General features: G+C 38.1%; 1 protein-coding gene across 1 annotated transcript; it reads right to left on the bottom strand.

Moving 5' to 3' along the window:
* Positions 1-468: 468 nt before the first annotated feature.
* Positions 469-7,462, bottom strand: 18w (18 wheeler). The gene has a single exon (XM_014236385.3). It carries the CDS (start codon positions 6,606-6,608, stop codon positions 2,220-2,222), a length of 4,389 nt encoding a protein of 1,462 aa, XP_014091860.1. The 5' UTR covers positions 6,609-7,462; the 3' UTR covers positions 469-2,219.
* Between the last annotated feature and the right edge of the window lie 17,931 nt (positions 7,463-25,393).

Here is a 25,393-nt window from a genome sequence, read left to right on the forward strand (position 1 = left end):
GTATTAATAATATTTTTGTAATATTAAATATATTTAGTAAAAACTTTGCTTTGAAATATTGATTGACTGCGCTTTAAATTGAAAACTTCTAACTCGTAAAAAACGCCATGAAATTATGAAAAGTACAAAAATCCATTAAATTTGTATTTAGTTCCATTTAAAAAATCAAAAAAAACTCGTTAGAACATAAAAGAGAACTTTCTCAAAAAAATACCTGCAAAACAACAGCAAGAGGAACGCAAACATACAAATTTGTAGTCTTTGAATATAAAGCACTCTCAGCGCGCAAGAATATCGATTCCCATATAACATTAATTTTTTGTTTAATATTTTTTTATTTAATATTTTTTATCTCAAAAGCTATTTGCTGTGAATTAACTGCCAGCCGTGAACCATATCGCCAGCACCCGCCCAAAGCGTAGACACAGAAGCGCTCGCTTTTCCAAAATCAATACACAATTTGAGTTTTTGTTTATATTTTAGTTACGTTTTGATGGCTATATTATCGCATTATCTCGTTTATGTACAAATTTAAATACAACTAAAAATTATTTTAAATATACTATATATATATATATATATACTCTATATAGATAAACTAACTTTGCGTTCATTGGATTGTTTTTTTAATTATATAATACTACTAATTTATTTAGTTTAGTTTTTCATATACTTTTCGCTGCCCAAATGCTTGAGACATACATGTATCTATGCTCGTATATGTAAGTGTGTGTGTGTGTGTGTGTTTCGTACAATTTTCAATTAACTGCTCGATTGCAAATACTAATACGTTTATTATTCGCTAAGTAACTAAGTTTACGCTGCTCGTAGTTCAATTTTTGTTTCTACTTTTTGTTTTGTTGTAGTTGTGTTGTTATTTGTGTGGCGCTTTTACGCTTTACATTTAACAAAAGTTCGCTTTTTCTGCTTTTTATTTCGAAAATTCTTTTCAAGTAAGTAGAAACAATAATAATAATAATAATAAATTTAAATAATTCTACGCAGAAATATTTTAAAAATTAAACATTACGCCCTTTACATAACTATACATATACAAATACAATACACAATTGCTTTTAACTACTTTAACTTTAGAGTATAGTACAATATTTTCAATATTTCACATATATACACGAAGGTATGTATGTATGTTTATATATTTTTAAATTATTTATTTAATATCACATTGAATTTGAAAAAGTGTTTCAACAACAACAACAACGCGCACAACAAGCCGCCCGCGCCATGTGCAGGCGCTCAGCTGTTGGGCCGCCACTTTCAATGCGGGCGCTTGTGTCGCCACACTGTTGCATACATAAACAGACATGATCATACAACTCGTTAGATTTACATATCATAGCATAACTTTTTATATAAACTTCATATATATGTACAATATATATATATATATATATGTGTGTGTGTGTATATATATTAATAAATTTTTAACTCCTATGGAAAGTCTTTTGCTTCTCACATCGAAAATCCGCTGCTCTACGCCGCTGCTTTTGTTTTCTTTTGTGCGCATACTGTTCACACTCTAGTATATAACTACATTTAGCTTTATGTACATACAGACGAATACATATGTGGCAATGTGTGCTGAAGGCATGGCTAATTCATGCATGTTGCGCGCTGCATGAGTCGCGTTGTGTGTGCTTGTGTTCGTGTTGGTATGTGTGTTGGTTCGCGTGTCGCTGAACATGTTTTTTCAACTGCATAAACATAACGTTTTTCTATATTACAATAAAAAGTTGCTTAGTTCTTTACGCTTTCGCGTTGGTCCGCTAAAGATGGCGGCGTCATCGTCGTGTCGTGAATGGCTTGCAAAGCTGCCTCAGTCAAAACTCAATATACACGCTATACATACATGCATATATGCGCAGGTTTGTATGTATATAATGTATGTATGTAAGTGGTACGTACTTAGAGTACGCGATGTGGCAAATGGAAGTGGTGATGGTGGTTGGCAGTGTGCTGGCAAACAAAGCGTGCAGCAATAATAATAATAACAACAACAAACGTCAGTACAATGGCACTTTGGCTGCGGTAAGCGCGCATTCAACTCACGTTAAGCGCTCGACAACAACAATCAACTCATCAGCATGTCTGCCCTTTTTGCGTGCGCTTTGCAGCTGTAGTTGTTGTTGCAGCCAATGCAGTTCCTGTTGTTGTCGGTCGTTGTCGTAATATTGCTGCCTCAGCTTTTGTGGCTTTCATTATACCAAAAACGCCTGTCCATTGTTCTTGTTCGCCGCGCTTGAGCTGCCCAGCGCCTCTGTCGTCGCTGTGCCGCTGCCATTGTCCGCTTTAGCAGCTGCAGCTGCCGCCGCCGCAGCGGATGTGGATGCTTGCGGTTGGGGCGTTTGCGCAGCCGCAGATGTTGATTGTGTGCTCGTACTCGCCTGACTCAAATTGCTGCCTGTGCGCAAGTGTACGGGCGCTGTGCCCGCGCTTTGCTGCTGATTGGTTACCGTTGGCATCGCCATCGTTGTCGCTATTGTTGTGGTGCCGGACATTAAATTCGCTGATGATGGCGCTGCCGCGTTTTGTATCACACACATTGATGGCCGCCACTGTTGCTGTTGTTGCTGCTGTTGTAGTTGCATGACCATTGCCTGATGGCCAACTGTGCTGGCGCGAGGGTTGGTCTGCGCATGATGGTGTACACGGTAGCTATTGGGTGCGAGCAATTGCTGTTGTTGCGGATGTTGTAGGGGATGATGCGATTGGTGGGCATGGTGTTGCATGAATGTGGCCGCACTGCCGCCATTTGGTATCATGGAGAGCGCTTCCTGGGGATCATAGGCGCTGTACTCCGACTCAATACTGTGGTAGATGTGTTCGGAGGGCGGACGCATAGGTATCGCATCGACAATGCGTGCGCCATGACGACTAGGGCGTGGCGAGGGTGTAGCTGTTGTGGCCGATGAGTAATTAGCTTCCATATCTTCTTGGTAGTAGGCGGGTGGTGGTGGTGCTTGACGGAAGATCATGCCTGGTGAGACGGGCTGCTTGAAACGTTCATGGTGATCCAAGGTATAGTTATTACCGCGTGGTGACAACTCAATTGGTATAGCATAGCGCAGTTTCTCCCAGAAGTAGCGATCGCAGGTGAGGAGGCGATTCGAGGGCACAGATTTTAGATAGGGCGCCAGCTCAGGCACCTCTTCGGCCTCGCTGGATACGTTCGTTTCTTCGATTATAACTAGTTTTTGTGCGAGTCCGCGTAGCGCCTCATGGAAGGCATTACGAAATTCGAGACGATTCCACTCGGTCGACAGCAGATTGCGTGTGAGCACCAAGATGATCTTACGTGAAGCACGCGCAGCCTCGACGATTTGCAAGTGGCTAGCTTCTGGTGGTAAATCGCGTTGTTGTATGCACAGACGGAACGGTGGGCGACCATGTTCTAGCTCAGCGGCAATGTTGCGGCACACGAACTCATAATCTTTAGCTGAGTGTAAAATGATGGCGTCATACAGCTTGCCGGCATCTTCGAAGCGTGGTTCGCATACACGCACGCCATAATGTGCAAATAGCCACACACGCACTGACTCACGGAAGACGAAAACAATAATCAGCACAACAATTAGGAAGATCAGCACCAATACAGCAGCGAGTAGTGGCACATAACCGCCCGAGATATCTTGCGATGCCATGTTACTAGCACTTTCTAAAAGCTCACTGCAGTCCACCCCATTTGAGGTGATCAAATCGAGTTCACGCTTAACACCCGCATCAACACAGTAAATATCCTGTGCGTCACGTATCACTATCGCATTGTCCGCCACGAACTGCGCCAACTCCTGCAGAAATTGGCAACGGCACGACCACGCGTTGCGGCCAATAGTCAAGCCCTGCAAATTGTTACGGTACTGTAAGTTGGCCAGCTGTGCAATTGGCATAGCCGTCATACGATTATTATCGAGTCGCAACACCTTCAGCGACACTAGCGGCGCGAATGTGTTATTCGAGATGTGGGTCAAGAGATTGTTGTGCAGGTACAATTCGCGCAACAGTGACAACTGACGGAATTCGTGTCCCTCTAGCGTTTGCAATTTGTTATTTTCCAAATGCAGTGTGCGTATCATATTCAACTCGTCGAAAGTGCCATTCTGCACGGACATTACATTCGAGGCGTTCAGGTAGAGCGCACGTAAATTACGTTTGCCCGCAAACACCTGAGCATCCAGCACTGGCAAGTTATTGCCGTCCAAGTAGAGATCGGTGACGTCGGTTGGTATGCGTGCGGGTAGATTAATGCGATTCTGTTTCCCACAGTCGACAATGTTTGTCGACCAGGTAGCGTCATGGAAACAGGTACAATTGTCTGGGCAAACCATTTCGCAGTCGCATTGTTCGAAATCACAGCAGTGGCACGTCGCCGGACAGTGGGAGTCGTATTTGCAGACAAAGTCGCTGCTGCTCAGCGCCGCCAGTTGACGTATGGGTGCGTTCCGACTGTGCGGCATTAGGCACTCAATGTTGCCGAGATCGACAATGCGTGGATGCTGGCGGGTGGTAAGATTGTTAATGCGTTGTAGCCATTCCATTGAGCAGTCGCACTCGAACGGATTACCGCCCAAATAAAACTCCGGCACTGGCTTATCGGTGGCGACCGGTGCGACGCGTAACGAATTCAAAGTGATCTTCGACAGCACGTTAGCATATAGATCCACGCGCGCTAAGCGTGTTTTATCGACGAAAGTATTCGCTTGTATCTGATTGATGATGTTGTTGTTGATGAAGAGCAGTTCAATAGAATTCGGCACGGACATAGCGCCGATTTCGGTGATGCGATTATGACTAGCATCTAGCGTGGTTACGCGTATCTCTTCCTGTAGTTTATAGTAGTTGCCGAGGGCCTCAATATAGTTGCCATGTATGTCCAGCCATTTGAGATTTGATGGGATGAAGGCGTAATCGAACCAAACCAGATGATTTTCGGAGAGATTTAGCCACAGTAGCGAAGCGAGTGTCGCGAAGATGCCATTGATATCCGTAAGAAAGTTCTTATCCAGACGTATGGCCTCGATTTCAGTGTTCTTGACGAAGGAGCCGCGTTCGATGGATTGTATGCGATTCTTAGCCAGATTGAGCACAGTCAAGCGTGGCAGATCGGTGAACATGCCAACGGTGATGTTGCCAATACGATTATCAATTAGACGCAGCCCAGTCAATTGACTCAGATTCTTAAATGTGCCATTCTTGAAATCGGAAATCTGATTCTCACCCAAATCGAGTGTTTTTAACATAGTCAAGTCTTGCACGGCCTCAGGCACGTCAGTCAGCTGATTGGAGCTGAGATCGAGCTCCTTAAGGTCAGAACAGTTGCGGAATGCTTGTGTCTCGACAATGCTGATCAGATTATTGTTCAGCGTTAATTTATTCAGCACAAACAAGCCGTTGAAAATTTTATTATCCAAAGTATGCAAGCGATTCTCGGAGAGCTTCAACGTATGCAAGTTGTACAATGGTAAGAAAGCGCCGTCTTCAATGTGACCAATGGAATTGTTACGCATGTCAAGTATTTGCAAGAAATACAGCTCTTTGAAGGTTTTAGCGCCCACTCGTGTCAGCGCATTATTGGACAAATTCAGTACAATCAAGCGTATGAGTCCAGCGAATGTATTGTTGTCAATGTGATGGCTCGTCAGCTGATTAGCGCTCAGATCCAGCACCAGCAGTTGCTCCAAACGATGCAGCAAGCCTTTGGGCAAATCATACAATTCATTGCCTTGCAAATGTATCTCACGCAACTCCTTGTTGCCCGCAAAAGCATCGGCGGGCAAAGTCTCCAGATGGTTGTACGACAAATTCAGTATGCGTAATGAGCTCAAACCCGCCAACGCATTCGATGCAAACGTGCTTATGTTATTGTGTTGCAAATTCAATTGCTGTAGCCGGCGCAAACGGGAGGCGCCCCACACATCGGGCAATGCGCGCAGCTCATTGTACGACACATCCAAAATTTGCAACTCGGCGCCACCACTGGCGCCATTCAACGTGCACATCTTCTCCGAAAAGCCCAAATTCTCAGCGGAGCGTATACGATTCACCGTCAGATTCAACACTTGTAAATTTTGCATGGTACACCACACGCCCTCGGGCAGTTGACGTATATTATTGTCACTCAAATTCAACTCGTTCAACTCGCGCAGTCCCGCAAACGAACTCGCCAATATTTCCAACGATTTGCCCGGTCCCCAGACGGAGTTATGTGTCTGTAACGACAGCCGCTTCAGCGACATCAGACCGTCAAATGTGTTGGCGGCGATGCGTTGCATTTTGCACGCATCAACTTGCAGCTCGGATAGTTTTTGCAGGCGCGCAAAGGCGCCGCCAGGCAATTCGCTGGCGTGCAACAAATCGGCGGAGCACTGTATCTCCAAGCGATTGGCCGTTTCGGCGACTTGCAGATCGAGCGGCACCAGCGGTTCAATGGCGCGCAAATTGCACTTGATATCGAGCGTTGTGCGCACAAACTCCCACGAGCATTGCTGTGCATGCGTGTAGCTGCCGGTCAGGCTGCTGATGAGTATGATGAGCAGGTAGGGTAGGTGGCGGCTGATTGCGCCGGCCGTCGTTGTGCTGACGGTACACATTGTCGGTTTGTGTATTTTATTTTGTATTATATCACTTGTTTTAGTTGAGGACTTGCAAGTCACTCGCACACTTTGCAATTTATAATGTTGTTTTTGCTTTCTAATTGGTTTAAAACGTGTAAGACGCTTTATTTGAAAAATTTCTCTGCATTTCAATTCAAGAAATTTGATTGCAAGCACTTGTTAACTGCACATGGCATAGTTGCAACATGGCGCATTAAACTTTTTCAGCGCGTATTATCTTTGGAGAAACATATTCTTCGTTAAAGTCACAGTACTTTTTGATTTTGGTTAATTTTTTCTCAGTGTAATCGCTAAGTCAAACGCGCAAACCGTAATCCTTGGTAGCAAATGCGAGCGGAGCGATTTCGTACACACTTTCAGTAATTGTAGTGGCACTTTTATAATTTTGCTGTAATTTATATTTAAAACACTTCTTTACTTTTTAGCATGTGTTCAACTTTTTTCAAATTCAATTTCTATTTTTTCCAATTCGTTAATTTATTTTCTTCCTTTTTAAACAACTTTTTACTTCACTTCAGCTATTTCAACTTCAATGAAGTTCTCTCGTTTGCGTTTTGAATTTTCGAAACTTTGATTTTTATTTAACAGCAGCGCGCAATAATCCAAAAAAAACGGGCGAAATAATCTGCTTCTTCTTTTTCTTAAAGTCCAAACACTTAACCGAAATAAAAACGTCTCGTGTTCGTGCCTACGTCAAAGCTAGTTTCTTGCGCGACGTGCGAGGAATGGAATTCAGTAACAACTTTTACTTAAAAACAAGAAACTTTCACGGAAGCGCTGCTATTTCAGAAAACCATGTTTACCGCTTAACGTTTCAAAGAGAACTGATTACAAATTTTGCTCGTTGCGAGTCCGTTGGCTCGTTGTGAATTCCACTAGCCAGCACTGCTGCTGCCGCCACGCTATTTCTTTGCTTGCTGCTTGCTACTCAACGCAATACACGAACACACAGACAACACAGCACTCCTGCGCTCCATTTGCATTTATTTGTGTGTGTGTGTGCTTAACTGTTGGTTGGATGGCTGACGACGACGACGTCGACTATGAACAAACAGACAGGCAAGCAAGCCAACGCACATACGAACTTGCACGAATGCCATACTAATAGCAGTAGTGTTGTGCTCTGTGGGGAGAACAAAACCAAATACTCCAATAAGGCAGCAAAAACAACAACAAGCAAGACAAAGCATTAAAAGAGCAGAGCGCAACTCGGAGTGTGAGTATGTAGTTGTATTGAGTTGGGGGAGCATAGGTAGATAGTGCGTAGCAATAGTGGTGAGTGCATTACGCTAACAACAAGAAAAAGTTATATCTGATAGTTACAAACAACAACAAATACATGTAGGTCTGTATGTAAGTGGTGCTGCTAATACTCTGAGCTGTTTGCGCTGTTTAGTAAGCAAGCTGCGCTGACGCGCTGTGAAGTGCATAAAAATATACAAACATACACACATGCACAGTTATGTTGAACTGTGAGAGAGCGCTGACTGCCGAGTGCAGTATGCAAAATCTTTCTATGTAGTTGTGTTAATGTTTAGTAGTGAACATATGAAGTAATGAGCGAAGTGTGTCTGTTGTTGTAATTGTAATTATACATTTTGTTGTTGTTGCTGTACGCGTACTCATATTTACTGCAACTGGTTTAAGGCTATGCAAGTTAATTTCATGCCAGGGAAATGACTGCAGACTTATAGGCCAGAAATTATAAACAGACACACACATACATATACACAGATAACATGCATGTAAATGCTTAACAGCGTCCGTAATGGGAAATTTAGCAAAAACTACTCTCATAGGGCAAACAGTTAAACAAGTCATTGACTACAGCAGACATGTTCGGAGGAACAACAATAACACATACTCCTTACCAACAAATCATTCTAACACTATACTCTTCTCTAACATTACGCTGCCAACATCGACTGCGCTGCAACGTACAGGCGCTCTCAGCAGCATTTGCTCTATTATAAACAACTAACAACAACAAATGCATAGAAATGCAACAGGAATGGCATGCATATAAACAAATAAGAACGTGCGCTCACACACACACAACCACACGACATCAAATGCATGCATATGCACCAACACAATCAAGCGCATATACGTATACGTATGTACATATACGCCAGATTCACATATATACATATACCAACACGAGCGCAAAAAGTAGGGGAAATGCAGTTGATTGCATGTGAGCGCTGCTCAAGCAGTGCATGTTTGTTGGCATGTGTTCGTCGACATGTTCATGTCGCAGCTGCGCCACTCGCATGTTTGAAGTCATAAAAATTCATATCACATTCCATACGTTTGTCAACAACATAACATACTCGCTCAGTGTTTGACGCTCATACGTGCACTCTCTCTGCTGCCGTTTTGCTGGCAGCTAGACGCAGCAAAAACCGGCCGGCTATGTTGTCACACATACACATTAGACTGCAGCGCAGGCATATGCGTACTGGGAGGCTGGTTTACCCATTGCCAATGCATTCTTTCGAAAAATTGTGTTTCTGCTGTGCGACGATAAACATTTTACGAATTGGCGAGCAAGTGCAAGTGGCAGGAGGAAGTTGATTTTTATGCATTTCACAAATTTCAAATCTAATCAGTATTTTAGTGAAATAAAATAAAGTAAAAATTAATTTAAAACAAAAATATTGTGGTTTTATTAAATTTTAAGGTCGCAAATTTAAAAAAAAAGAAAAAAATATTATATATATACATATAATAATTAACAAAAAACTCGCAAAAATAAAAACCTATATGCGTGTAATACGAGCTGTAAATTTTGTTTGTAAATTAAAGTCAAATTCTTGTTACTAAAAGCTACAATTAATACAACAAGTTGTGTAGAAAAATTGTTTAAGCTTCACATAACATGTTCAATTTGTAAGCTAATCGGTTGTTTAGTTGCAACATTTTTGCATTTAAGTAACCTTTTATACGAAAAAAGCGTATTTTATAAAAAAATTTTGTACTTAGTTTCGATATTAATTTAAACTTTGTTCATACTAAAGTTAAAATTATAAATTTATGCTACCAAAATGCGTAGAATTAACTTAAACTATAAAACATAAAAAAAGGATCAACTAAAATAACCTTCAAATTCATAAAAATAAAATTAAAATTTCTGCTTAAGCTGTTTGCATAAATATTTTTCAATTTTCAAAAATATATTCTACACAAATAACGCTTGAAATCATAAAAAAAAAAGAAAAAACAATAATCAGTGCCAAATTTTGTGAAAATCTCTCTTCAAATAAAAAAGTTTTCCATGAAAACAAACTGTGTTACAAAATTATTACTATTTCCCTTAATAGGGTCCTCCCATGTGACAGCCTGTTTTTTAGCGTTTATTTTGGCTTTGTTTTCTACCATCACTAAATAGATAGAACTTTAAGAGTTTTATCATTTATTAACATATATATCGACAGTCCAAATATAAATTTTAAGTTAAAAATATTGTGTAGAACATGAGTTACAGCGTTCTGAACACACCCGCCTCGAAAAAGTAGGCTCATACTTCCTCTACGATTCCAACTGTTTGGCTTATTTGCAACAAAAAATTGTAACTGTTGTGTCTTTAAAACGACTTTCTTACTCTAGACAAATTAAAAAAGCAATTTATGTACAAAAATCGATTTTTTGAACCCATCACTTAAGATGACGCTTAAATAAAATATCACATATACTACATAAATTCGTATATAATAGCGCAGAAAAAAATAAATTGGTGAAATAATTTTTATATTCATCTAAAGTGAGCTACTTGAAACTGAAGAACTGTTTCGAAGAAAGTTTGAAAATTAATCGTGAGTTGAGTTGTGTGACTCAAAATTAGGGTTTACGTAGATTTTTAAGTTAAGAATATTTGATCAGCATAAACTCTGCTGTTTCTTTGTTGCTCAGTGCAAATTATTGAATGTAACTTGGCATACAAATAACCGCTTGTGAGTGAAAAAATACAAAAATCAACAAAAAGCACATAAAGTTACATATTATTACGTTAAAGACTTATTTACATACACTTGGTTTTCAAATATTATTTTTATTAAATGCGCGTGTCTTGCATTAAATCAATTTCTATATGCATACACATATTATATATCTGTCGATGAAAGTATGTCGGGTTTATTGCAACAAGACTACAACGTCGATTGCCTATAAAATATTTTATTACCTTTGAAAGGCGTAATGTGCGTACAGGCAAGAATAACAAGTGAGTTAAGCGCAGTTTGCAGCTGAAAATGCAAACTTGTAGTTTTAATAAAATCTTAATAAAATACTTGTGCCTGTAAACGCCAAAGTACTAACTATTTTAATTAGGCGAGTGATAAATGTTGAGTTGCAAAACTTAAATGGAAATTACTAAATATTTTGAGTAGACGATGACGAATTTTATATAAGTTACAGAGGTATTAAAGTGTAAGTTGTGAAGGAGCTTGTGCGAAATTATAAACGAAAGCTGTAGAAATTGCAACTAATTGTGATATTTTCGCCAGCAAATAAACGACGTGAAAATTTAGTTAGAGTTTCAAGAGTAGTTAATAGTTATTTGGAAATATTCACTTGAAAATAATTATATTGGGCTAGTTGTTTGAAGTTTTTTTTTTATTGATTATTATATTGCTAACAATTTAGTATAAGTACCAGAAATCATTAAAACCTTTTTTCATTAAAATTACAATATAAAATTATAAAATAATATAAATTAAAAAAATAAAAACATATTTTTTTGTTAACAACCGAAATATTGCTAAAATTTGTAATGTATTTGTAATTTTTTGTTAAAAATTGGTAAATACTAATTTTGGCAAGAAGAATACCCATAATATATTTCAAATGAATTTTGAAGGTTAGGTAATAAAAGTATGCAAAATTTCTTGGAAAAGTTTTTTTGTTAGTAAAAGTTTTGCCTTTTCAACCAAGGGTTGGGTTAATGCCCAAGGCAACGGTGCAAACTTCAAAAAAAAATGTGCTGATCGGATCACTATAGCATATAGCTATTATACAAACTGAACTATCACTGTTCTTGTGTGGAAGAGGAATTTTTGTATTTGTGAGGGATATTATAGCTTCGATGGATAAGATTCTGTTCTTAGAGCCTTCACACTACTCAAAATAAAATGTTAAATTCCTTCTACTACTTTATTTAAGCCCACACATATATAAAACATGTACTTAACAGTTTTCCAAACACTAACAGTAAACGCATGTCAGTTCTTGAACTCAATTATAGTTTGTTAAATAATTACTTAAACTTCATATTGCATTAATATGCTCTTTACTTTTCATTTTCATTACTACGACGTAAGTGCCTAACTCACCACTACTCACCACTCACCACTTACTTTTTTAATTTTAATAATTCTTTATAATTCATAATTTAATAATGAAACTTGGTGGACTAAACGACTGCAGCTGCAATTAAACGGTCACCAACATCGCATAACGGAGTGAAGGCGCAACAGTCAACAACAATAAAAAGGACGCACCAAGCCAGAAGCTAGCATCACACCACGCCACCCCCGGTACGCCAAAGTGCAATGAGCCGTTTACTGCTGCTTTTACTCGCATTGCAGCGCCATTGTGACAACAATTGTTGCACCAGCAGGCATAATAGAAAGCACCAACAACAATAACAGCAATATCAGCAGGGAATGATATCCAGCAGTCCACCATAATTGAGCCACAACAATAACACCAAATGCAATAATAACAAATAACTGCAAGAATAAGAGCAAAGTGCTGCTCGAATAAAAGTTGCCAACGACTGTTCAACGGCAGCGCAGTGCAGTCGACGGCAACAGCTGAGCAGTACACGAGGAGGCGCACATTTTATTAAAGGCAACAGGCGATTTCCGCACTCCTTTCCGCTGTGATTTCCTGCGACTCCAACGAAATTTTTTGTTGTCGCTGTCACTCGCGTCTGTTCGTATAAATAGAACTTACGTAGTCATGCTGTTACAGCAACAGTTGCAAAGTCAACGGAAGTTGAGAGTCATGTGAGCATTTGAAATGTTCCGCTGTTGTTGCTCGTACACACACACACACATACACACATAACGATTATGTTAGTCGTATACATAACAGCACAGCGCTCATGTGCGCTTAAACAGCATGTGAGAGCTTAACGGCGAATGCGAAAACACATGCTCGCCGAATGAGTGCTGGAGCGCACAGCACAGTAGCAGCAGCAGCAACACGTGTGCTTGCTGTCGCAGCGCCAATGTGGGAGTAAATGGCGTATTGTGCGACAGCCAAGCACGAAGTGGCTTTGTTTTTGTGGCGTTGCCATGTTGTGTGCATAATTGCGTAGTGGGTTAGTTCATATAATGTTCATACATTTGAATCGTTCGGCTGTTACGAGTCTGGCTTGCTCTTTTGTACTGTTGCTGATAGCTGTTATTTGTCGCTGTTAGTCTTTATTTAATATATTACTGTTTTAGTTGCTGCTACTGTTAAATTTCTAATTGCTTTTCGAGAAAATGTGTTGTTAATATTTATTATTGTAGTTTTGGCAGACAAACTTATTTTATTTTTATGTAAATTTTAAGTGTTCTGTTAAGGTTATGGTACCGTTATTTTGGCACTGTAATTGATTCGAAATTATTTTAACAGTTATAATTACTGGTAAGTGCCTTCGAAGAACGCCTTGGGGTACTCAGCAATGAGTTAGAAGTTTTCTAAAGTAATAATGGAAAAGCGGCTCTCTGAACTCTATAAACCCTGTAGACAAGAATATTACCGGCAATTGGTATACTTTTTTGCGCTATAATAATAAATAATTGATATTTAATTATAGAACCAAAAATTTGAATTTACTCTCTTTTTAAATCGAGCTAAATTACAAAGAAATTATAGCGACCTATTGCGAAAATATTTGATGATCCAGGCTTTGGTACATCCAAGATACAATTGGAAAACGCCGCACCAAATTGAGAAACCTGCAAATCAAAGCTAAGAAACGATGTACACTGTAGATCAAATTTGACTCGGACTGGAATCGATAAAAATTTTTTTTCCTGGATGCGCATGATTGTGACTGACTTTTTGGCCAAATACGTAACGCGAGTCAACGCTCAGCCACCATTCGCCACATTTCACTTCCTAAAACTTTTTTCTGTTTTGGAAATTGAAAAATTCGCTTTGTGGAACGCGTCATGAGTTCCAATACATAAAAATCGCCAGGCAAAATTTTGGTGTCGTAAACAAACAACGGCCAAAGACACACGAATTGAGATGTGGAGATCAAACTTCGCATGGACTTAAAAAGGCTGTACCAATCTAGGTTTTGTATCGATTCTGTTTGCGTGCGTCATTTATATGCTGGTACTAGTCTGGGTCAATTTTGATCATGATTGTATATTTTAGGTTAAGTTTTAAAATTTAACGCGAAGTGTAACAATGGAGAAATAAAAAATTTAAAGTCAATCAGATCGTAAATATAAAACTATATATGCCGACTCAACAATTTTTTATACTTCAATTTTTAGAAGAGAGCACTTAAATATACCAAGAAAACTTTGGACAGACACAGTACAAATACAGCAACAAAATTAAATATTTTCATAGCAACTTCAATTAGTACTAAGTAACTGCAATCAGAGAAGAAAGTATTAAAAACTAAGAACACACAAAGAGTAAAGTTAATGAGCACCAGCAACACTTGCTCCAACAGCAACCAAGAAATGAACAACAGACTAAAGGAACTCTTCACGGAAGCGATGCGCAGTGTTGTGGCAAAGAGTTGTTGGAATTTGCAATAAAATGTGTTGGTATATGTTAGCATGCATAAAATATAATAAAATGCGGAAAATCATGTAATATTTATGGTAAGTATGCGTAAAATCATAAAACAGCAATTAAAATAGGAAGAAAGCATTGGCTTGGAAGAACAACAAGCGGATATGCTTTCGAAGAATTTGGCAAACATTATGCAGAACCGAACCAAGAGAATATTAAAAACGCAACATTTAATATAATAAAAAATATTATATAATAAATAACTGAAATACACACACATTTACACATAGTAACAAAAACATAAGTTAGGTGGCGTAGCAATAAGGACTAAATACGGAGCAGCTTTGCAGAACCGAGTGATGCTAATTGTCTGGCATATAAAGCTAATGGAGATGGAGAGAAGCAATTGTTGAAAAAGAGTTATAACAACAACAACAACAATTAAGAAATGATATAAAGTCGCTACACCAGTTTGCTGCGCGGGAACTTTCGCACTCTTTGATAAAAATAGTTGTTTGCAGAACAAATAAAAACACAACAACAATAGCTACAACAAATACGTTCACTTAAATGAGCTTAATTTGCTGCTAAAGAAACAATAAACTTACCTGCAGAACGGAGCTTAACAGGCAACTACATACGTACATGCAACAGCTGCTGGCAACACATCAACCAACGCTAAAATCGCATCATAATCTCGTTTAATGAAAATTTAAGAGCGTGCAATGCGAAAAAAGCATCTGCAACAACAGCAAAATCGGCAATAACAACAGGTGAAGCCAGTACTTGCAACTACTGCGTGTGCAACATTAATTTGTCGAGCATGTTGGTTGCACTAAAAATTAGTAAGTAACTTAATATTCAACTGCTTGAGAAGAGTAGTAAGCTAGTTAGTAATTTAAGTAAAAACACAACTGCACTTGCAACACCAAGGCAACGTGTGCAACTTGAATAATATGAGCGAGTATTGCTGTGTTTGTGCTCATAAGTGGCAACCAAATTTTTATCGAAACTATTTTACGTGTAAGCAGCACAGTATTGAAGATTGACTAAATAAAAAAAAAACGTTTTGAGAGACTAGCATTTTTTCCGAAGACTTGGTGTAAAAACGAAGCTGCCTCTTATCACGCATTTTCAACAATACTAAACTCATCGCTAGCAATCAAACGATGTTACCTTATCAAGCAGACAAATATATTTCTATCGGATTCTCGAGGCAGTGAAAAATCTAAGCCGACTTAGAACGCTTGCCTCAACTTTCCAACTATCGCACTGCGACCGTCATCTTATTGTTCATATATATTAGCACACTTCTTCTGCGTCCATATACAAATATTATATAATATATATATACATACATATTGTTTATTTAAATACATACTCGTATTATAATTTAATTGAGTTTCATTCTCTGAGTTCAACTGACAGCTTTTCCGGGAAGTTAATTAATTTTATTTCCTTGCCACACAACAAAGCGCAAACATTTTCAAATCTTCAAAATGTCTTCACATGTCTTTGTAATTATGATAATTTTCATATTTCCACGTGCGCATCCTTAGCAATTAATTAATTCGTTTGCAAATATTTAAGTAATTTAATGCTTGTCTATCAATTTTGCAGCATAAAATTTGCACAGATGAAGAACTTAAACGTCAAAGCAAAATGTATCACAAACTAATCAACCCAAATGTATCAAAACAATGCTGAGCAGCAAGCTAGAGCGTGTGTGTGTGCAAGCAATCTATGTGCGTAGGTGTGTGTGACTATTTGTCTAAGAAGAGCGCTCTTGTGCCTGCTAGTGGCATCGTTCGAATTTAATTTATGCTTGGCAGAAGATAATAGACAAGTGTCTTTTCTAAGATGATATGAAAGTCGATTAATGTGTATGTGTGTGTGTATGCTCGAATGCATCTGGTCTACAGATGATGTATCAGTGGCAGCTTTGTTTTAAATAAAGCTAAAGCTTAGATGTACACTTCTGATATATATACTATATATATATGTATATACGAGCTTATGAAGTGCATGCGAATATACAATGAAATTTATGTGCAGTATGAAATTTGTGATAAAACATCTTAAAGCTACACTTATGCGGTTACATACAGTTAGAATTTTCAAAAATTCGATTTTTTTTATTTTATTTACTTAATGTACATATATTTAAGAATACACGCCGAGAATTTCATATCGTTCCGCTGAATATTTGCGAAGTTACACGCAAATTTCAAAAAGGTGTTTCAGAGCGCTTGCAAGTACTTTAAGAAGAAGAAGAACTTTAAATGCGTTTTACTCAGAATGGTGTTTTCAAAGTCGGTGACCAACATTACTCGAAAACTGCTAAACCAATTAGTCTTAAATTTTAATACGAGCTTCTTAAATATATTTTTTAGTAATATTTCGAAGATTTTTTCTCTCCGATAAACTTTTTTGTTATTATAAGCAATCAATTTGAGAAACCGCCATTTTGTCAAAAAATTTTATTTCGCTTATTCCTTCGATTAATTACTAGATTTTACATTACTTTAACGAAAACTGTTTGGTTTTAAATTTCAGATGATCCAGTTCAGAGATATAGTGGTCACCGCAAAACGTCTGTTTTGAGAGGAGTTATCGTAGATCAGCTGTAACTCTTTTCTAAATAAATATTTTTACTAGTACTAAGTCTTAAAATATAGTTAAAAGATACTACAAGTATGTGTATGTGTATAAATGTCTGGATCAAAATTTTAAAAGTTTTCTCAGAAAAATTTCTAGGAAATTCACTTTTTTCGGCTTTCTAACTGTGTATAACCCTTATATCAGTTATAATCACATATGTATATAGTATAAACAATTACTCCTGCATATATGCACTCTATATGTTGATGTTGCTTTTGAAATTGTTGTTATTGTTGCTAAATGCCAGACTTATTGTTGTATTTTAGATCTTCAACTGGATTCGAGAGTTCTGTGTGTAGCTATGGATTTCTTGGAAAAAGTTAAAGCAGAATACTCTGTATAACTTTGTTCTATATGCCGATCAGAGATTTAAACGGAATAAATAATATCACTAAAAGGCATTCGACACCGAAACACACAGGTTAGGTTAGGTGCAATCAAGAAGAAAATGTTGAGATACTTTTACTTCAACAGCTTGGAGGTCGATAAGGCAATGACCAGTTAGTACCCTCATAACTAAGGAGAGGTTAGCCTTACTGAAGGCAAAAAGCGCACTAGATCTATTCCAATCAACTTTGGGACAAACTGATATTGCAACAGCGCAAGAACTCATTGTAGCCCAGCGCTGATCAAGCTCCCGTAAAGCCCAGCTAACACAGTAGTAGAACGCACGAACGGAGCGGAGCACCGACTCGTTCCCATGCTACAGTTATCAGTGTAGGGTGCCCTTACTTGCCAGCTTATCAGCTTTGCAGTTACCTGCGAAACAAAAATATTACTTTTAAAAATAATATAAGCTGATAATAAAGATTTCAGCGGAGGAAGAAATTAGTAGAAAGGAAAAAGGCGCTACTTGGTTAGCTGGTGTGAATTTCTGCATTCACAAAGATCTGGTAATTCTGTCGGTTAGCAAAAGCTGTTGTTAAAAAAACTTGGCATGACACCTGAAGGGACGACTTTTGATAGAAGCGTCGAAGAAGTTAGAAATCGTTTTTAAGTACATTTTTTTTATATTTTCTTCTATCTGGTCCAATTAAAGTTCTAACTTTGATTATTTCACCCTTCGAGCTCTCGAAAATCGACAAGTTAAGAGCGCAGTTAAGTAATGACAGACAAAAATAGGTCTATTTGCGTTCATGCCTTAGCAACAACGAAAGGGTTGCAATATAATGCTGCTGCTACGACAGCTGCTCGTGCTTCTTCTTCTTTCTATTAAACGCCCACTTTGCTGCCTTTCTCTATATTTACTGCCACTAGCGGTGCGCTAAGTGCGTGTGTTGCATGGTAAGTGCATGAACACTTGAGTGGCGGCCGTGTGACTGAACCCGCATACAACACAAATGCAATAAGTACATTGAAAAGAATAATGTTGTATATATGAATGAAGATGTGTGTAATAAAAATTATAAAAACTGTGTAAACTTTAGAAAAATATTCAAAAGCCAAGCATAAAAAATGCAATGCCCATAAAACTCTTTGTCGCCTCACTTACTTGCCACAAGCTCTTAGCTACTTCAGTGGCCAATATGCAAGGAACCCCTCACACACACACACACACACACACACATATGTGTAGACTGCCGGCAACTTAGCTCAGCTGCTCTCAGGCGGATTCATGGCTATTGATTGTAGGGCAGTGCAATTGGCAAGTGTGGCATATAGTGCATGGAGAATGCAAATTTTTGCTGCAACTATAGAGCAATTGCTGGCTGGCTGCACGAAACAAACGCTCGCACAATTCGAAATAATATGCACGCACACAGTCAAGTGTTTTGTAGTGCTTGCATTTATGCTTTTGTTATTATTATTTCTATTGCTTGAGCTTTTGTTGATGTTGCTGTTGCTGTTATTGTTTTTGTTTTATTGCAAATGCAGCCGTTGGGTTCTTAGCTATTTACTTACTCGGTACTTATTGTTTTGCTGCATTATTGTCGTGTGCGTTTGTTGTTGCTGTTGCTGTTATTGTTGTTGCTGCTGTTGTAGTTGTTGCTGTTGCATCGTTGGCATTGTCAAGTGGCATATTTTGCATTTACAATAAAGTCGAGCGTATTGTTGTTGCTTGTGTTGTTGTTGTAGCTGTTGTTGAACGATTTATTGCCACTACCATGTAGTATGTATGCCTGTGTGTGTGTGTGTGCGTTGAATATAACACAATATGCCAATCGCAATGTGCTGGCATGCCAGCTAGTGTTTGTGTGTGTGCGTGTTGGTGATGTTTTGTTGCTGTGCGGCACACGCATTACTTTCATAAGCAGCTACTGTTTGACACTTGCAACAAAGCGAAAATTGCTATCGTTTGCAAACTACAAGCAAGACTATCGATGACAAATACCGTAAAATTGCCGCCATAAATATTTTAAGCGCAGAGTGTGGAATTCTTACAAGAATTTATCTTCCAGCACATTTCTTTGCCCTTCTTTATATCTCCATTGTAATAATCAAAATTCAAGCACATGCTAAGTTGGTAAATATTATAGTAAAAGCTTTTTATAAAGCATAATTTTTTGGTCTTATATAAGTTTTGCGACATATATTAAGCCGGTTATGCCAACTGAGCTCTTTTTTCAAATTCCAAAACAGACTCTCTTTGTAAGCGACGCTTTGGAGTGCATTATTGCTAACCCATGTTTAGCCTTCGACCACTTCTTCCCTTGTCTTCCTAGAGTCATCTGGTGTCTTAAGTTAATAATCGCTGCTTAATATCTTTTTCTCTTTTCTTATCTCACAAATGGATGGAATTCTAAAGTTTTCGCTTGAATGAATCCTCAACTCTAAAGAACTTATGACTGAAAATTTATCTAGCGGTGATATTAAGTGTAATTAAGTTGGTCTATACCAAAATGAGAGATTACTAATCCTCTACTATCTTTCGCACAACTTTCATTGCCCTCTAACTCATCTTATGGCATTTTTTTAATGAACCGTCTGAGAATTGCAGTTTGGACAGCTGATTGAACGAAAACATGCGTTTAAAATTCAAATATGCTGTATCGTTATTTTGAGTCCGCTAAGCGATAAGCTTTTATAAGAGTTTAGAATAAGCGCCTTCTCACAAATTAGTCAATTCAAATATCAATTGTAATCAATGACTAAAATATTTATTATGCTATTCTTTTATTTCACAAAATTTTACAATTCCAACTCTTTCTCAGCGTTGCAGCTTTGTGGTTTTCTGGTTGCATAAATTTTCAAAAGAGCGGTTAGTAGATTTTTTGCATACATATACATATGTACATGCTACTAACCTAAACCGCGTAGCTTTCTAGCTTATTTTCCCATTGTGGGTATATATTTTTGCACACACTAAAAAACGGACACATATTTGTGGCGAGTAAGGCCAGCCACATAGCATATATACATGTGGCAGCTGTGTGCGCATGGCTCTTTGCATACAACATGTCTGCTGCATAACTATGTCAAGCATATGCAATCAAATTAAACTCAACAAAATTCACTCGACTGTGTGGCAAGCGCCAACCGTCGCTACTCGAACTTGCCACAAATAAGCAAAATCACATATGCTCTACACACACACACACAAACTTGTTCAAATGGTTTTTAGTGAAATTATTGTTTTACTTGCGTGTTGTTGTTGTGCTACTTGTTGGGCATACATGCACATTTTTTATTTCATTCAAGCCACGCGCTTAGCTAATACAGCTGAGCGCTTTGTGCGCCTAGCAAAGCATGTACCGGCGCGCCACAAGCGCCACTGTAGTCTGCAGCAGCCATTACAACGCGCATCAATTTCATGCAACAGCGTCAAAAAAAAATATAAACAAAGCACAGCAATTGCCCACAATCCGGCGCGTTGCAGCAACATACCACCGCGCTACACATCTATATGCGCGTCCGATTTTTTATGAGCCCACTTTGGCCACATTTTTTATTGGCTGCTGCATAAAAAATAAACTCCTGTTGCAAGCAACCGACAAAAATTGCATTCAAATGTGGCACATAAAGCGACCAAGCGGCCAACTAGCCACATTTGGTTGCAGTTGTACTACTAGTGGCTGCTGCTTTGGTTGTCGTCGTTGTTGTTGTTGCTACTGCAAGCGCTTAATTGAATTAGAAAATGGCAATGGGTCAAGCGCACATGTTGCTGCCACTGCCACAGCCACAGTGGTAACGTTGGTCGCTGTACGCGTCGTCGGCTGTCCTTGCCGCATGCTGACGTTCTGTCTGCCCGGCGCTTGCTGCGGCCACTACCGCCATTTCAATTGCTTGTGACTTTGTCTCTAATAATCTCAGCCGTTAAAAGTATTTAACGATCGCTGCCACTGCGCTGCACGCTCTTTTCCACATTTTTCATAAATCGCGCTTTTGAGGACGAAATTTTCATAGGATTTTGGCTACAGCGCCAAAGCTGTCGCTCGCAATTGGATTACTTTTGTAATACCACGTAAAATACGCATACATACGTACATATTTTAATGTGTGTATGTGAATATGTAATATTACTGTGGCGTGCAACTTTCGTACCACTGACACGTTTGCATAATTTTTTTGTAGATTATTGAGGTTCACAAGGCGGTATGTGTACATACAGAAGTTCGAATGTGCTTAAATATATTAACTCTGGTGCCTTTGATTATAATAGATTCTCTATAGACATCTCGGAGTTTTTTTTAGAACCAAATTTGCGTCTATATTTGGAAAGTCTGCTTGGCTTCGAAATTAAAATGCAGTCGTTGCAACATTGTTTCTGAAACTTGAATTTTTGAGCTGTGAGTCAATAGTTGTGTATGTGAAGTTGATACTCCATAGAGAATATTTAGGACCAGAGTCCATATTTTTTTCTTGATAAGCTTGTGTAGATTATCATATCTGCAACGTTTCTGGGACAACAATGCAGAAAGTAAGAGATTTTCACTTAACTGAGCTGCTACAAAGTAAGCGTTGAGGAATTCCAATCTCACCAATCTCGAGGCTTAGTATTATCCGATATTATAAGTCAGAAGTAGTAGGCTATCAGCAAATCAGGTTGAAAACTATAAAAAATTAGCTCAAGCAAAAGATGTGTTATATTATTATATATAATGCAAACACAACGCAGGGAGGGTGCATGGTTATGTTTTCACAGCGCTTTCACCCCAGAAAGTCATTATAAAACAGAAGATCATTAAAAACACCGTATAACAAAAGCATCAACGAATATACTGTAATACTCTGAGCAACATACTGAGATGCCTGGTGTTGTTATTGATTGCATATACATTTACGATCAAGAAATATGCATAGAATTAGCTCTGAGCTGGGCACAATGCTAATTTCAATCATATTTAAGTGCTTGTAACTCATATTTTGGTATTTTTTTCATAACATAATTCAAAACTTAAAATTGATTTTAGCATATAATAAAACTTTTTTCAAATTTGAATACTTTTACAATTCGAAATCTGCCGCCGAGTCAACTAAAACGCCTCTACATGTTAGAAGTAATCGTTTTAAAGAATCTCTAAAATATCTGTTGCTGCTAAATACAATAATGTTGCAAGTCATTACGAAATTACTACGCTTTCTTAACATAAAATACCACACATGCAATTTTTTGCTCACCCAGCCAAAGTAAACGAAAGCGTATTACGAAAAAGTATTCTTCTTAATAACCATTTTGATAAATTTGCTCATCAGTATAAGACGCTGAATTATCAATAGCTACCAATCGGGTATATTTAGTGTTGTTTTTTGTCAGGCTTTGCTTGAGCGGAGCGCTACAAAAGAGTGTCTGGCAAAATGAGCTCTATACATTCAGCCGAGTCATGCACATAAATTGCTCTATAATTTTATTTTTACAGCTACCAAAGAGGCGGCTGCAAAATTTTTATTATTATTTTTTTCTTTGAAATATAGTTACATGCGCGTGTGTTGGTGTGGTATATGTGTGAATTGGCGCATATGAGAGCACGGTAGAAACTTTGCTGATAAATGATAGAAGTATTTTACTGGCTGCCAAATTACGCGGCGATTAGAGCCGCTTACCGGCGAAATTTCTGCTGATGTGTGTGTGAGCGTACATAAATGTGTGTATATGGTGGCAGCAAGTGTTTGAGTGTTAGGCTTTTTTGGAAAATAAACACTACAATTTTAACTACTTACCACTGAATAAATAAGGCATAAATAATACCAAAAATAAATAAATAAATAGTTGAAAGGCTAACAACTAATTGCAAGCCAGCTTCAGTGGCTGCAAAACAATGGCGGTTAGCTTTAAAAACAATCTTGTCGTATATTGATAATGTAGATATATCCATTGGTTGTTGGCTGCGGCCACATGCAATAGTGTCGCCAAGTTTCGCTTGCACCAAACAAAAATACATACACACATGCATACATATAAGTATGTACAACGTCGAACGGCAGAAATATTTAATCCCTTGGAAAAATAAAAATAAACTCACTGACGTTAATTGTCAGAAATCTCTAACGTTTTACTTGTTTTGCTGAGCATTTAAGGTTTGCTGTTGTTTTTGCGCCGAGGCAAAGAAAACACAAACTCTTCAAACTGTATTTAGCAGCATGAGCAGCGAGCGCTGCTGATGACACGGCGACAATGTGACAAATACGAGCATATAGCTAGATATACATAGGTAAGTATAGTAGAAGGTTGCTGATTTCAAGCGAAAAAATAATAAAAATAAATTACCATCAATATTTTGTAAATCTTTTCCACTGCATAATAGCACATCCTGAAAAAATATTGAGTTAGAAAAAAAAGTAATTACTGATTTTAGCATTTCAGGCGACCGTTTAAGTACAGCTGCATCCCACAGCGATCACCGCTTGAACGACAGCGAGGATCAGAGGGTATCTTGAAATGCAATTGCAGTGGAAAGGCGTCTTATCGGCGCTGCTGTTATCGCTTAATGCACTTACTGGCTGCAACTTGCAATTATACAAATTTTTGCTGCATTTTTACGCGGCAAGATCATGAAGCGAACACCTTGAACCCAACTAGACAAGGGTTATCAGTTTTAATACACTTGCAACTCATGCAGTAAGGCAAAATTTATTGAAATGAGCACAAGTCAAAGTCAATCATTTGCAATTCTAATAACGTTTCTTAGAATTGCAAATGATATATGTAAGTGAAACTGCTACAAGTGAAAAAACTTCTTTACAGTTCAACAAACTAATTGCTGGTACGAAAATAAGTAATTTTTGTCAAACAATTTTTTTTTTATTGCACTTCCTTTATTGTAATAATATATTATGGATTTTCGAGAGTTTATTTTGAAATATGCTATTAGAATTTTTAGCATTTGACAACCGATCCTCTAACGGGCAGGAAGAATCCAGAATTCGTGGTAACTTTGTCTACTAAGCCAATATATCGATTAATTTTGTCACTAATCAAAATGACACACTATGTCTTTAAGATATATTTTTTGAACATTTGTAAAATAAGATTGATCTTCGAGGGATCTTTCGAGATAATGTTGACTTTTTGAGCGTAAATTTAACTCGAAGTCACCGTTAACTTCGGAATTAATTTAAAAATCAGAAATCGCACATCCAACAGTGACCATGCAAATATTAATGCTTTGGCGATCGCTGTGATCGGTGCTTGGAGATAGCAACAAGTTAAACTTCATCCAGATTATGAAATTATAAAAATCATAAAATTGCTAAGCAGATCCACAGTTAAGATATATTATATTCCACAAAGTTGAATAATTATCGTCGATCGCATATATTTGAACCTGTGGTAATCTGGAAATTTCAACCTTCTAAGAATTCGTGCGTACAACGCATACACTTCTAATTTGTCATAGTTTGTTTTGCGACGCTGATGCCAGATAATAACTGTATGCCACTAACACTAAGTTGGATCTTCATGTGCTCTAAGCAAAAATGTTTCGTTACAGCCTGTTAGAATAACAAACTTAAAATGTCTTTTCTCATTTGCTGCTGTAAAAACATCACTCAGCACAAAAATTGTTTATGTTCCTGCGAAGGAAGGCTGCTGCGAATGAAATCCTGTCTATGAAATCCCAATTCAAAACAAGTGCGATGAAACACGAAGCAGCACAAGCACAACGAAGTGATTCTACCAGAAAGCAAGCAGTTCATGGATTTTGAAAATGTTTCCAATTGCAAGCGGCTGCTCTTTTGCCCGTGTAGAGTGAAAGAAAAGCGGTCTCAAGCATTGCTGCAAATGTTATTTTTATACCATAAACATTTAATAGCGTCGCTAAGCCCCGTCTTAGGCCCACCAGCAACTGCAACAAACCCACAATTGTTGTGAGTTCTGTGTTTTTGTTTTTGTTGTACAGATTTACTCTGTGGTACATTGTTCCATGCCCTGCGCTGTCATTGTGTGCCTGTCTAGTTGCCTCTCGTTTTGCTTT

The sequence above is a fragment of the Bactrocera oleae genome, chromosome 4 (assembly GCF_042242935.1).
Source record: "Bactrocera oleae isolate idBacOlea1 chromosome 4, idBacOlea1, whole genome shotgun sequence".
NCBI classification, from domain to species: domain Eukaryota; kingdom Metazoa; phylum Arthropoda; class Insecta; order Diptera; family Tephritidae; genus Bactrocera; species Bactrocera oleae.

Coding starts and splice junctions, on each gene's coding strand:
- 18w (XM_014236385.3), bottom strand. CDS start 6,608: ATGTGTACCGTCAGCACAACGACGGCCGGCGCAATCAGCCGCCACCTA.